Source organism: Musca autumnalis, unplaced genomic scaffold, assembly GCF_047663935.1.
Source record: "Musca autumnalis isolate F117 unplaced genomic scaffold, ASM4766393v1 scaffold_5, whole genome shotgun sequence".
NCBI lineage: Eukaryota > Metazoa > Arthropoda > Insecta > Diptera > Muscidae > Musca > Musca autumnalis.
The window spans coordinates 192592495-192606712 of record NW_027412088.1 but is presented as its reverse complement, the minus strand read 5'-3'; the positions used below and the strand labels follow the sequence as shown (position 1 = coordinate 192606712).

At 38.6% G+C, this 14218-nt stretch overlaps 1 protein-coding gene across 1 annotated transcript; it reads right to left on the bottom strand.

The window, feature by feature from the left end:
• Positions 1–2369: 2369 nt before the first annotated feature.
• On the bottom strand, positions 2370–4223 carry LOC141386464 (cytochrome P450 6a9-like). Its single transcript, XM_073954997.1, has 2 exons — positions 2959–4223; positions 2370–2829 (listed from the first exon to the last, which is right to left on the bottom strand). The coding sequence occupies exons 1-2, from the start codon at positions 4028–4030 to the stop codon at positions 2402–2404; spliced, it is 1500 nt and encodes a 499-aa protein (XP_073811098.1). The 5' UTR covers positions 4031–4223; the 3' UTR covers positions 2370–2401.
• Between the last annotated feature and the right edge of the window lie 9995 nt (positions 4224–14218).

Here is a 14218-nt window from a genome sequence, read left to right as displayed (position 1 = left end):
CAACCAGAAATCGTGGTTTTTTTAAAGAATTTTTATCAACCAAAAATCGTGGATTTTTTAAATAATTTTTATCAACCAGAAATCGTGGATTTTTTAAAGAATTTTTATCAACCAGAAATCGTGGATTTTTTAAAGAATTTTTTTCAACTAGAAATCGTGGATTTTTTAAAGAATTTTTATCAACCAGAAATCGTGGATTTTTTAAAGAATTTTTATCAACCAGAAATCGTGGATTTTTTAAAGAATTTTTAGCAACCAGAAATCGTGGATTTTTTAAAGAATTTTTATCAACCGGAAATCGTGGATTTTTAAAGAATTTTTCTGTACCAGAAATCGTGGATTTTTTAAAGAATTTTTATCAACCAGAAATCGTGGATTTTTTAAAGAATTTTTATCAACCAGAAATCGTGGATTTTTTAAAGAATTTTTATCAACCAGAAATCGTGGATTTTTTAACGAATTTTTATCAACCAGAAATCGTGGATTTTTTAACGAATTTTTATCAACCAGAAATCGTGGATTTTTTAAAGAATTTTTATCAACCAGAAATCGTGGATTTTTTAAAGAATTTTTATCAACCAGAAATCGTGGATTTTTTAAAGAATTTTTATCAACCAGAAATCGTGGATTTTTTAAAGAATTTTTATCAACCAGAAATCGTGGATTTTTTAAAGAATTTTTATCAACCAGAAATCGTGGATTTTTTAAAGAATTTTTATCAACCAGAAATCGTGGATTTTTTAAAGAATTTTTATCAACCAGAAATCGTGGATTTTTTAAAGAATTTTTATCAACCAGAAATCGTGGATTTTTTAAAGAATTTTTATCAACCAGAAATCGTGGATTTTTTAAAGAATTTTTATCAACCAGAAATCGTGGATTTTTTAAAGAATTTTTATCAACCAGAAATCGTGGATTTTTAAAGAATTTTTATCAACCAGAAATCGTGGTTTTTTTAAAGAATTTTTATCAACCAGAAATCGTGGATTTTTTAAAGAATTTTTATCAACCAGAAATCGTGGATTTTTTAAAGAATTTTTATCAACCAGAAATCGTGGATTTTTTAAAGAATTTTTATCAACCAGAAATCGTGGATTTTTTAAAGAATTTTTATCAACCAGAAATCGTGGATTTTTTAAAGAATTTTTATCAACCAGAAATCGTGGATTTTTTAAAGAATTTTTATCAACCAGAAATCGTGGATTTTTTAAAGAATTTTTATCAACCAGAAATCGTGGTTTTTTTAAAGAATTTTTATCAACCAGAAATCGTGGTTTTTTTAAAGAATTTTTATCAACCAGAAATCGTGGATTTTTTAAAGAATTTTTATCAACCAGAAATCGTGGATTTTTTAAAGAATTTTTATCAACCAGAAATCGTGGATTTTTTAAAGAATTTTTATCAACTAGAAATCGTGGATTTTTTAAAGAATTTTTATCAACCAGAAATCGTGGATTTTTTAAAGAATTTTTATCAACCAGAAATCGTGGATTTTTTAAAGAATTTTTATCAACCAGAAATCGTGGATTTTTTAAAGAATTTTTATCAACCGGAAATCGTGGATTTTTTAAAGAGTTTTTATCAACCAGAAATCGTGGATTTTTAAAGAATTTTTCTGTACCAGAAATCGTGGATTTTTTAAAGAATTTTTATGAACCAGAAATCGTGGATATTGGTTGTATGTGTGGAATTTCGCTAGGTTTAATTTTCTATCTTATTCCCTAGGTCTCAACAGCTTAACACAATTATTGCGCACTTGACATATTGTTTTTGATATTTGCAACAACAACAATATTCATATTGTTATCACATAGCTGTATTTTTGTAGTTTACTTCCCAGCATCTCAATAAACAATTAAATCATTCAGAATTACATGGCATAACATGTGAATAATTATTTTTTGTTTTTTTTTTTTAATTCAATTAAAATTAATTACAAAAATAATAACAGTGGAACAGGGGTATAAAGAAGGCGTTGAATTTTTATTGTATATTAGTATTGTAATATTTAGATTTTAGTTTCTAAAACGAACTGGGCAGGTTCTACTACCTTTATAAAAATAATTAAAAAAACAAGTAAAAAGGTATCAATCGGCTTTGCCGACAGAGGTATTGACAGGACAGGAATTGAAACAATTATTTCCGAAGAAAGCGTATGCACATAGGGGGTCTTCAGAATTTTTGGCGTATGAACTTGCCGACAAAAATATGGATTATGTTAAAATCTCAAAAGTTTTGTGGGGAAGGTGCCTAATCCAATCAAAATCGCTCTATCTCCTCGAGATATGAATTTCGGTATACCAAATGGGGGGTCTACGACAAATACTTCGCGTTTTTACATGCATTTTTCAAAAAACAAGCTTAAAATATTCTTTCCACATTGTGGAAAATAACAACATTATTATTTTCTCTTCACTCTCTCCACCCTTAAGAGGATACCATTTTCTGTACTCAAAACAAATGATTTTTTACTCCATATTAATGGTACTTCAGTTTGTGGGCAAGGTGAAAATTTAAAATTGTGCAGCAAATAGGCCAAACCGACACGACTTTGCATGAGACCGAAACGCATACCAATACAATTGCGAGGACCATCACCGAATGCCAAAAAGTCAACAGAATCTCGTTGTTTAAGTGCCGTCGCTTCAAAACGTTCTGGATCAAATTTCTCAGGATCAGGATACAAATTGGCATCATGATGCATTGCATAGGCTGGTATCAGTACCGGCATGTCTTTCTTGATGACATATTTCGGATAATCCGGGACAACATAATCCACCAAAGCTTGACGATTTAGATGTGGGATAATGGTGTATTTTCGAAGGGTTTCTGGTAGGGGAAAAATAGAAAAGCAAGGACAAGATGAGTTAGACTTCTAAGAGGTGATAAAGAAGACTATCTTCTTATTGAAGCTAAAGTTGTTCTCCAAACAGACTTTTTGTTATCCCTAACACTCACCCGATATAACTTGTCCCAAATACGCTAAATCATGAATAGCTTCATAACTTGTCCGTCCCTCGGCATCAAATACCTCACTGATTTCCTCACGCAATCTATCCTGAATATCTTGATTCAAGGACAATTCATACAAAGCAAATCCCATTGTTGATGAAGACGTTTCAAAGCCACCCAAAAAGAACACAAACACCTGGGCCGCCATCTCTTCCAATTCCAAATGCATATTACCTTCACTCTTCCGAAGATCCATTAGAATATTCAGGAAATCATTTGCCTTAACATCGTGTTTCTCACGATATTCCACAGTTTCACGAACAATGCGCAAAAAGAATGCCGTTACATCATCGGTGTGTAATTGCATATTAAGCTTTCTAGCCAATTTGGGGAAACCTTGCATAAATCCCGTCAACAAGCGGCCATGTTTCTTTTCGGCCAAAGAACGTTTACCCATTACACGGAATTCGGCATTGGGATCTTTCAGGCTATTGCAATCAATGCCAAAGGCACATTGGCCAATAACATCGGTGGTGAAACGGGCCAGCAATTCTTTGATCTCCACCGTATTACTCCTGTCCACCATTTCACCCATAACCTGGATAAATTGTTCCGCCACTTTCGTTATGGTGGGATACATGAATTTCATTTTACCCGTGGTAAAGGTGGGCGATAGCTTGTGACGCAAACTCTTCCATTTTGCTCCATCCAAGAGGAACAAATGGCCCGTCAGCGGATCACCCTTTTCATTGTGAAATAAACCACGATCGGTGAATTTGGAGAAATCCTTAATTAGCACATGTTTCACCAGCTCCTTATCCAACACCAAGACAGCCGGCCTTTGAAAGAAATAAAAACCACAAAATGGACCCGATCCCTTGTGGCGTTCATATGTTTCACGCGTACACTGGGCAATGCTGCGCTTAGTCATCACACCTTGAAAATTGCCAGACATCAGACTGGGTTTGTCATGGGCAATGCCCTGGTCTTTCCAATAGCTGAGGCGTTTTTTCATCCAAAACGCAGCCAAAGTGGTCAAAGCAATTATGGCGTAGAACAATGCCGTTGCAATTTCCATTGTTTGTGTTTTTGTTTCCGTGTTTTGTTATTTTGTTTCGCTTTTATTCACTTTGTCCGCTCAATACTAAATTGTTGTAAACTGTTGCAAGCGATTTTATACAACTCCGTGCAGTGAATGCAATTCTCCGATATCGTTAATTTGTTTTTGTAATTGTAAAACATTAATATTACAATATTCTCCGTAAAGCTATAAATAAATATTGAAAGTTGCGCCGTAGTTATTAAATGATGAACAGAAAGCTTTCAATATTGTTGTTGCCATGTTCTCTTTATTTTTTTCACTCTTTGCGGAAAGCAATTTTCAGAGATATATTGTAATTCAGATATATTTGGATTTGAGGATAAAATAAATGAAACCAAATTGTCTTCTTATAGAAAACCAAGTGGTCTTCTCATAAAGCCCATAGCTTTCAGAAAGGGACTATAGAAGCACCCTTTATTTCAGAAAAGGGACTATAGAAGCACCCTTTCTTTCAGAAAGGGACTATAGAAGCACCCTTTCTTTCAGAAAGGGACTATAGAAGCACCCTTTCTTTCAGAAAGGGACTATAGAAGCACCCTTTCTTTCAGAAAGGGACTATAGAAGCACCCTTTCTTTCAGAAAGGGACTATAGAAGCACCCTTTCTTTCAGAAAGGGACTATAGAAGCACCCTTTCTTTCAGAAAGGGACTATAGAAGCACCCTTTCTTTCAGAAAGGGACTATAGAAGCACCCTTTCTTTCAGAAAGGGACTATAGAAGCACCCTTTCTTTCAGAAAGGGACTATAGAAGCACCCTTTCTTTCAGAAAGGGACTATAGAAGCACCCTTTCTTTCAGAAAGGGACTATAGAAGCACCCTTTCTTTCAGAAAGGGACTATAGAAGCACCCTTTCTTTCAGAAAGGGACTATAGAAGCACCCTTTCTTTCAGAAAGGGACTATAGAAGCACCCTTTCTTTCAGAAAGGGACTATAGAAGCACCCTTTCTTTCAGAAAGGGACTATAGAAGCACCCTTTCTTTCAGAAAGGGACTATAGAAGCACCCTTTCTTTCAGAAAGGGACTATAGAAGCACCCTTTCTTTCAGAAAGGGACTATAGAAGCACCCTTTCTTTCAGAAAGGGACTATAGAAGCACCCTTTCTTTCAGAAAGGGACTATAGAAGCACCCTTTCTTTCAGAAAGGGACTATAGAAGCACCCTTTCTTTCAGAAAGGGACTATAGAAGCACCCTTTCTTTCAGAAAGGGACTATAGAAGCACCCTTTCTTTCAGAAAGGGACTATAGAAGCACCCTTTCTTTCAGAAAGGGACTATAGAAGCACCCTTTCTTTCAGAAAGGGACTATAGAAGCACCCTTTCTTTCAGAAAGGGACTATAGAAGCACCCTTTCTTTCAGAAAGGGACTATAGAAGCACCCTTTCTTTCAGAAAGAGACTATAGAAGCACCCTTTCTTTCAGAAAGAGACTATAGAAGCACCCTTTCTTTCAGAAAGGGACTATAGAAGCACCCTTTCTTTCAGAAAGGGACTATAGAAGCACCCTTTCCTTCAGAAAGGGACTATAGAAGCACCCTTTCTTTCAGAAAGGGACTATAGAAGCACCCTTTCTTTCAGAAAGGGACTATAGAAGCACCCTTTCTTTCAGAAAGGGACTATAGAAGCACCCTTTCTTTCAGAAAGGGACTATAGAAGCACCCTTTCTTTCAGAAAGGGACTATAGAAGCACCCTTTCTTTCAGAAAGGGACTATAGAAGCACCCTTTCTTTCAGAAAGGGACTATAGAAGCACCCTTTCTTTCAGAAAGGGACTATAGAAGCACCCTTTCTTTCAGAAAGGGACTATAGAAGCACCCTTTCTTTCAGAAAGGGACTATAGAAGCACCCTTTCTTTCAGAAAGGGACTATAGAAGCACCCTTTCTTTCAGAAAGGGATTATAGAAGCACCCTTTCTTTCAGAAAGGGACTATAGAAGCACCCTTTCTTTCAGAAAGGGACTATAGAAGCACCCTTTCTTTCAGAAAGGGACTATAGAAGCACCCTTTCTTTCAGAAAGGGACTATAGAAGCACCCTTTCTTTTAGAAAGGGACTATAGAAGCACCCTTTCTTTTAGAAAGGGACTATAGAAGCACCCTTTCTTTCAGAAAGGGACTATAGAAGCACACTTTCTTTCAGAAAGGGACTATGGAAGCACACTTTCTTTCAGAAAGGGACTATGGAAGCACCCTTTCTTTCAGAAAGGGACTATGGAAGCACCCTTTCTTTCAGAAAGGGACTATAGAAGCACCCTTTATTTCAGAAAAGGGACTATAGAAGCACCCTTTCTTTCAGAAAGGGGCTATAGAAGCACCCTTTCTTTTAGAAAGGGACTATAGAAGCACCCTTTCTTTCAGAAAGGGACTATAGAAGCACCCTTTCTTTTAGAAAGGGACTATAGAAGCACCCTTTCTTTCAGAAAGGGACTATAGAAGCACCCTTTCTTTCAGAAAGGGGCTATAGAAGCACCCTTTCTTTTAGAAAGGGACTATAGAAGCACCCTTTCTTTCAGAAAGGGACTATAGAAGCACCCTTTCTTTTAGAAAGGGACTATAGAAGCACCCTTTCTTTCAGAAAGGACTATAGAAGCACCCTTTCTTTCAGAAAGGGACTATAGAAGCACCCTTTCTTTCAGAAAGGGACAATAGAAGCACCCTTTCTTTCAGAAAGGGACTATGGAAGCACCCTTTCTTTCAGAAAAGGACTATAGAAGCACACTTTCTTTCAGAAAGGGACTATGGAAGCACACTTTCTTTCAGAAAGGGACTATGGAAGCACCCTTTCTTTCAGAAAGGGACTATAGAAGCACCCTTTATTTTCAGAAAAGGGACTATAGAAGCACCCTTTCTTTCAGAAAGGGGCTATAGAAGCACCCTTTCTTTTAGAAAGGGACTATAGAAGCACCCTTTCTTTCAGAAAGGGACTATAGAAGCACCCTTTCTTTCAGAAAGGGACTATAGAAGCACCCTTTCTTTCAGAAAGGGACTATAGAAGCACCCTTTCTTTCAGAAAGGGACTATAGAAGCACCCTTTCTTTCAGAAAGGGACTATAGAAGCACCCTTTCTTTCAGAAAGGGACTATAGAAGCACCCTTTCTTTCAGAAAGGGACTATAGAAGCACCCTTTCTTTCAGAAAGGGACTATAGAAGCACCCTTTCTTTCAGAAAGGGACTATAGAAGCACCCTTTCTTTCAGAAAGGGACTATAGAAGCACCCTTTCTTTCAGAAAGGGACTATATAAGCACCCTTTCTTTCAGAAAGGGACTATAGAAGCACCCTTTCTTTCAGAAAGGGACTATAGAAGCACCCTTTCATTCAGAAAGGGACTATAGAAGCACCCTTTCTCTCAGAAAGGGACTATAGAAGCACCCTTTCTCTCAGAAAGGGACTATAGAAGCAACCTTTCTTTTAGAAAGGGACTATAGAAGCGCCCTTTCTTTCAGAAAGGGACTATAGAAGCACCCTTTCTTTTAGAAAGGGACTATAGAAGCACCCTTTCTTTTAGAAAGGGACTATAGAAGCACCCTTTCTTTTAGAAAGGGACTATAGAAGCACCCTTTCTTTTAGAAAGGGACTATAGAAGCACCCTTTCTTTCAGAAAGGGACTATAGAAGCACCCTTTCTTTTAGAAAGGGACTATAGAAGCACCCTTTCTTTTAGAAAGGGACTATAGAAGCACCCTTTCTTTTAGAAAGGGACTATAGAAGCACCCTTTCTTTCAGAAAGGGACTATAGAAGCACCCTTTCTTTCAGAAAGGGACTATAGAAGCACCCTTTCTTTCAGAAAGGGACTATAGAAGCACCCTTTCTTTCAGAAAGGGACTATAGAAGCACCCTTTCTTTCAGAAAGGGACTATAGAAGCACCCTTTCTTTGAGAAAGGGACTATAGAAGCACCCTTTCTTTGAGAAAGGGACTATAGAAGCACCCTTTCTTTCAGAAAGGGACTATAGAAGCACCGTTTCTTTTAGAAAGGAACTATAGAAGCACCCTTTCTTTCAGAAAGCGACTATAGAAGCACCCTTTCTTTCAGAAAGGGACTATAGAAGCACACTTTCTTTCAGAAAATGTCTATAGAAGCACCCTTTCTGTAAGAAAGGGTCTATAGAAGCACCCTTTCTTCAGAAAAAGTCTAGAGAAGCACCCTTTCTTTCGGAAAATGTCTATAGAAGCACCCTTTCTTTCAGAAAATGTCTATAGAAGCACACTTTCTTTCAGAAAATGTCTATAGAAGCACCCTTTCTGTAAGAAAGGGTCTATAGAAGCACCCTTTCTGTAAAAAGGGTCTATAGAAGAAGATCAATGGGTTACCTTATAGAAGTCAAAGGGGTGTTCACATGAAAGTTCATGGTTAAAGATGTCATTAACCTTAGTACTACAACAGATTATTGTCTCTTAAAAGTCATATCGTCCATTTCGTTTTTCTAAAATAAGCTCAACTCGTTTAGTTTTAGCTTATCATATTGATCAAATTACAATTTGAAACAAATCGTGTTGACATTGAAAATTTTGAAAAAAATATTGCTAGTTGTTGTTATTTTTAAATGCCATAATATGAAACGTTAGATAAGATTCTTTTGGGATTTGGGATTGCTTGAGAGAGTGAATTATTTGAAGGTTTCTGTAGGGTATTACAACAGTAATTGTCCCTTCATAACCTCTTTACAATCGCTATATAAAACTAAAACAAATAGCTTACCTCCTTAGGTGGCAATGCCAGTAGAATTTATAAACAAACAAGTAAGCAAAGATTATAGTCGGACGGGGCCGACCATGTGATATCCTACACCAGTGCCCCTGGCAATTAGCTTTCAGCAAATCAAAATTCCTTTATGGGACAAAAAAGCTTATTGTAAGAAATAACTTTGTCGATTCTGCCACCTTTTCACATTAAGCTTGGGACCTATAGTTTATAGCCGAGTCCGAACGGCGTATCCTAAGACACAACTTTTAGAGAAGTTTTAAATGACTGAAATACTCAGAAAATGACGCCTTTAACACCCGTTAAAGGTAGTGAGCTAACATGTGCCGCGCGTCCACCCATAAGAACGTTAAAAACTTGGGTTTGGGCGTCGGTTTAGTAACCCTCCCCTAGAAAAAGCAGCCTGAAAAACAAAAGAAAAGAAAACCAAATCGCTCTAAAATTGGCGACCCCGCAAACGTTTTAAGGACCATGATCTGCGAATCTGCACCCGGAATCTTCGCACACTTTATAGATAAGGTGCAGTTTACGCATTGGCAGATGTACTTGAAAAGTACAAGGCCGACATTACTGCCATACAGGAAATACGATGGAACGGGAAAGGCGTCACAACAACACCTAAAGGTGACGCACTGCATTATAGCTGCCATGACGTAAAGCATGAGTTTGGTTGCGGATTCGTTGTTAGTCGGAGACTAAAACATCTGGTATCCAGCTTCACCCCAGTGAATGAAAGACTTGCTGCAATTCGAATAAAAGCTAAATTCTTCAACATCAGCTTTATTTGTGCTCATGCTCCCACTGAAGAAAAGGACGAACAGACCAAAGATATATTTTACGAGCGCTTAGAAAAAACATATGACCGTTGCCCTGCCCATGACATTAAAATCATTCTAGGCGATTTTAATGCCAAAATTGGAAAGGAGAATATCTTTGGCCCAACAATCGGAAAATTTAGTCTCCACAATGAAACATCTGACAATGGCATGAAGCTGATAGACTTCGCAGCGGCAGAAAACATGGTAGTTAGCAGCACCAAATTTAAACATCTCGACGTCCATAAGGGCACCTGGCTGTCTCCAGATCAGAAAACAAGAAATCAAATTGATCAGGTTGTGATTGATGAAAGACACTCATCGAGCGTGTTGGATATGCGCTCGTTCCGAGGAGCAAACATAGACTCGGACCACTACCTTGTTGCAGCAAAGGTACGCACCTGGTTAAATGTAGCCAACAAAGTACAAACAGACACAACACGAAAGTTAGACATCGGTAAGCTGCAATCACAACAGACAGCCACAGCGTATTCCACTCAACTAGCCCAATTGCTTAACCAAAGCACTCCTCATCCTGATAACATATCAGCGCAATGGCAAAGCATTGCCCACTCCATGCAAACAGCCATGCTATGACCTGGAGTGTCGTGCTGTTAACAAGGAGTAAAATGCGGTATATAGGGCTACTTTACAATTAGTAGCAAAGCGTAGCGAGAGGTAGCGGAAGAAAAGGAGAGAGGAGAAACGTCTTTTCCGCAGGAATAAGAGAGAGATGGAAAAGCGGGAGTTTGAACAAATCGAGATGTACAGGAGACAGAATGAAGTGCGAAAATTCCATCAAACTGATGGCTTTGGTACAGGCATCTCCTCCTGTAGAGACCAGCAAGGGAATTTGGTAACTGATACAGATAGTGTGCTCAGGATATGGAAAGAGAATTTTTCAAACCTGTTGGTATCCAGCGAAGACGACGAAGATACCACAGATCCAATTTCAGAAGAAGGCAGCAGGAGCTGATGGCTTACCATCCGAGCTGTTCAAAACCGGAGGCGACACGCTGATAAGGCGTATTCATCAGCTAGTTAGCACCATCTGGCAGGAAGAACGAGTACCCGACGATTGGAACCTGAGTATCCTGTGCCCCGTCCACAAGAAGGGAGATAAGACTGTATGCTCTAACTATAGGGGCATAAGTCTACTCCCTATTGCCTACAAGATCGTGTCAGGGATATTGTGCGAACGACTAAAGCCTATGGTCAACGAGATAATTGGACCATACCAATGCGGCTTTAGACCTGGCAAGTCCACCATTGGCCAGATATTTATCCTGCGGCAAATCCTGGAGAAGACCCAAGAGATGCACACCGACACCTACCACCTTTTTGTCGATTATGAAGCAGCCTTTGTCAGCCCACCACATTCAAAGGTATTCCAGGCCATGTCTGAATTTGGTATCCCCGCAAAGCTCATTCGGCTTTGTAAAATGACTTTAACTGACACGAGATCCTCAGTTAAAATAGGAAAGAACTTCTCCGAAGAATTTTGTACCAACAGAGATTTCAGGCAAGGAGACAGCCTCTCGTGTGATTTCTTCAACATCCTGCTAGTCGAGAGGCAAACGTCAAAAGAAGTGACACAATCTACACCAATAGCCACATGTTACTTGCTTATGCTGATGATATAGACATCATAGGCCGATCAGTAAAAGAAGTAACAGATAACTTTATGAAGGTCGAAGGAGAATCTGCTAAAGTGGGTCTGGCGGTAAACAGCGAGAAGACCAAGCTGATGGTGTCGACCCGCAATGCGTCCATAGAGATCGGGCCAACTGTTGACGTTGGTTCCTATAATTTTGAGGTAGTAAAAGACTTCGTCTACCTCGGCACCGCCGTAAAGACAACTAACGACATCAGTTGTGAAAAAAAAAGAATAATTGTACTGGCTAACAGATGCTACTTCGGCTTGTTGACGTTGTTTCCTATAATTTTGAGGTAGAAAAAGACTTCGTCTACCTCGGCACTGCCGTAAACACAACAAACGACATCAATTGTGAAATAAAAAGAAGAATTGTATTAGCTAACAGATGCTACTTTGGCTTAAGTAAGCAGTTTAAAAACAAAGCCACATCTCGTCAAACAAAAATAACGCTTTACAAAATGCTGATACTACCCGTGCTGTATGAGATCTTCTCTTAGTTCGGCCTATAGAACAAATGTTCTCTATACCTGGCAATACACGGTGTTGCGTAGGCCAGATAGTTTTCTGGCAGCCCTCGTATAACACTAATTTCAGACGCCTTACAGGGTCTTCAGCAGGAACTTCATCACGCCATAACACGGAAGTTCGACTCATGGCGGATCTGTCCTTCGGGATTCTTAATATACTCACCAAGGGCTTTCGTCTCCAAAAAGGAATTATTTCTGCCCCACATTTTCACCTCCATTTTGTGTCACAGTGTTATTAATAAACAAGTAAAAAAGTATCAGTCGGCTTTGCCTACAGAGATATACCCTCAGCCTGTGTATATTGAAATAATTTTTTCCCAAAATAAGTATGTATTTAGGGGTTTTTAAATATTTTGGGCGTTTGAACCGACAAAAATTTTGATTAGGATTAAAGATAAAAAGTTTTGCGGAGGAGATACTATAAGGAATAGATCGACATTGACCGTTATGGAAGTGGATCTCCAGCCACAACAGATGGTGCCATAGGGGGTTTTTACACTCTTCGGGCTGTTTGCTCAAGAATTATGGACTTGTCCCTAAAAAACTTTTACCATCGTAATTGAGGCAGCGAATGCAAGTTGCTTCAACAAAAATTAAAGTGATTCGATAGCAGGTCTTAAAGTGAACTTATCCGAAATTTTGTGTGGGAGGTACCGGATGGAGTGGACAAATATAGTCCATATTTGAACCAGATCTATATCTGGTAGATACATATATTAAAATGTGTAAAGTATAGACAAATTCGGCCACTCCCTTCAAGAGTTACCGTACGAATAATTTTTCCGACCATTTTTGAACTTTTGTGGGGGAGGTACCTGAAGGAGTGGACCGATATGGCTTATCTTTAAACTTAAACTATGCTTGGACAAAATATTGCTAAGGCCATATTTTGGACCGAATCGGCAGATCCGTTCGAGAGTTATCTTGCGCTCCAATCACCTCACACGGTGTCATAGGGTTTTTTTGCAACTTTCCTGCTATTTTCTCAGGAAGTATGGACTTGCCCCTGATGAAACTTATACCGTCGTACGAAGGGCAGTGAATACAAGTTGCTAAAACAAAAATCAAAGCGATCCGAGAGATGGCCCTAAACTGAACTTTTCTCAAATTTTGTGTGTGAGGTACCCGAAGGAGTGGACCGATTGAGTCCATATTGAAATCTTATTTGAGTCTGGTACACATTTCACGACGAGCAAAGTATGGACCAAATCGGTTACTCCGTTCAAGAGTTATCGTGCGCACAAATTTTCCGAACTTTTGTGTGGGAGGTACCGGAAGGAGTGGACCGATATAGCCCATCTTCGAACCTAAACTAAGTTTGGGCAAAATATTACGAAAGCCAAAATTTGAACCAAATCGGTTCATCCGTTCGAGAGTTATCGTGCGCTCCAGCCAGCCAGACAGACAGACAGACGGACGGACATTGTTCAATCGACTCAAAATTGTCTGAGACACATTTCGTCCAAACATACTTGGGGTCTAAAACCATTATTTCGATGAGGCACATTTTGCCCGTATGCAAGTGTATATACCATCGTTAGCATAAATGCTGAGGGTATAAAAACACTTGGTATTCTATATGATGGGATTTCTATAAGAAGAAAACGTGATGTTCTATAAGAAGATGGCTTGACCTTCTAAAAACATAATTTGATCTTCTATAAAAATGCGTCTTGGACATCTATAAGAATACCACTTGACCTTCTATAAGAAGGCCGCTTGGCCTTCCATGAGATGACCACTTAATCTTCTAGAGGAAGGCGTCTTGGACTTCTATAAGAAGGCGTCGATGTCTTCTACAAAAACTCCTCTTGATTTTCCATACGATGACGACTTGATTTGGTCTTCCATGAGAAAGCGACTTGGTCTTTTGTGAGAAGGCTACTTGTTCTTCCATTAGAAGACAGCTTGGTCTTCTATAAGAAGACGACTTGGTTCTCTATGAGAAAACTACTTAGTCCGCTAAAAAGACGCCTTGGTGTTCTATAAGTAGACCACTTGTTCCTCTATAAAAAGACAGTTTTGTCTTCTGCAGAAAGACCGCATGGTCATCCATAGAAAGACGACAATGATCAGAATTTTTTAGATAGAGCTTTATAATTTGGTACAGAAGTTTCTATTACTCCTAAGATGTTTGGTATTGAAAATGGGCTATAACGGCCCACGTTTTAATATATATAGAACGGTACCTCCGCATATTCGGAATATTGAAGAATTTAGCCTCATTATCACACAGCTTTCTACCAATTTGTCGATATATGTCCAAGCCTTCATATAGCCCCCATAGAATGGAACCTCCCGATTTTCGGCATTTTGAAGGTTTTAGCCTCATTATGACGCCGAAAAAACTGAAATCTGGTACTTAGTCTTTGTTGGTGGTATAAAACTTTTCGCCTGAAATTGGTCGGTATAGGTCCACGCCTTCATATAGTCCCCATAGGACGGTACCTTCCTATTTTCGGCATTTTGAAGGT

Excerpts from the sequence above, each read along its gene's own strand:
- LOC141386464 (XM_073954997.1), bottom strand. The coding sequence starts at position 4,030 with ATGGAAATTGCAACGGCATTGTTCTACGCCATAATTGCTTTGACCACT. Across the intron at positions 2,830-2,958 it reads TTTGGGACAAGTTATATCGG|AAACCCTTCGAAAATACACC; the intron begins GTGAGTGTTAGG and ends TTCCCCTACCAG.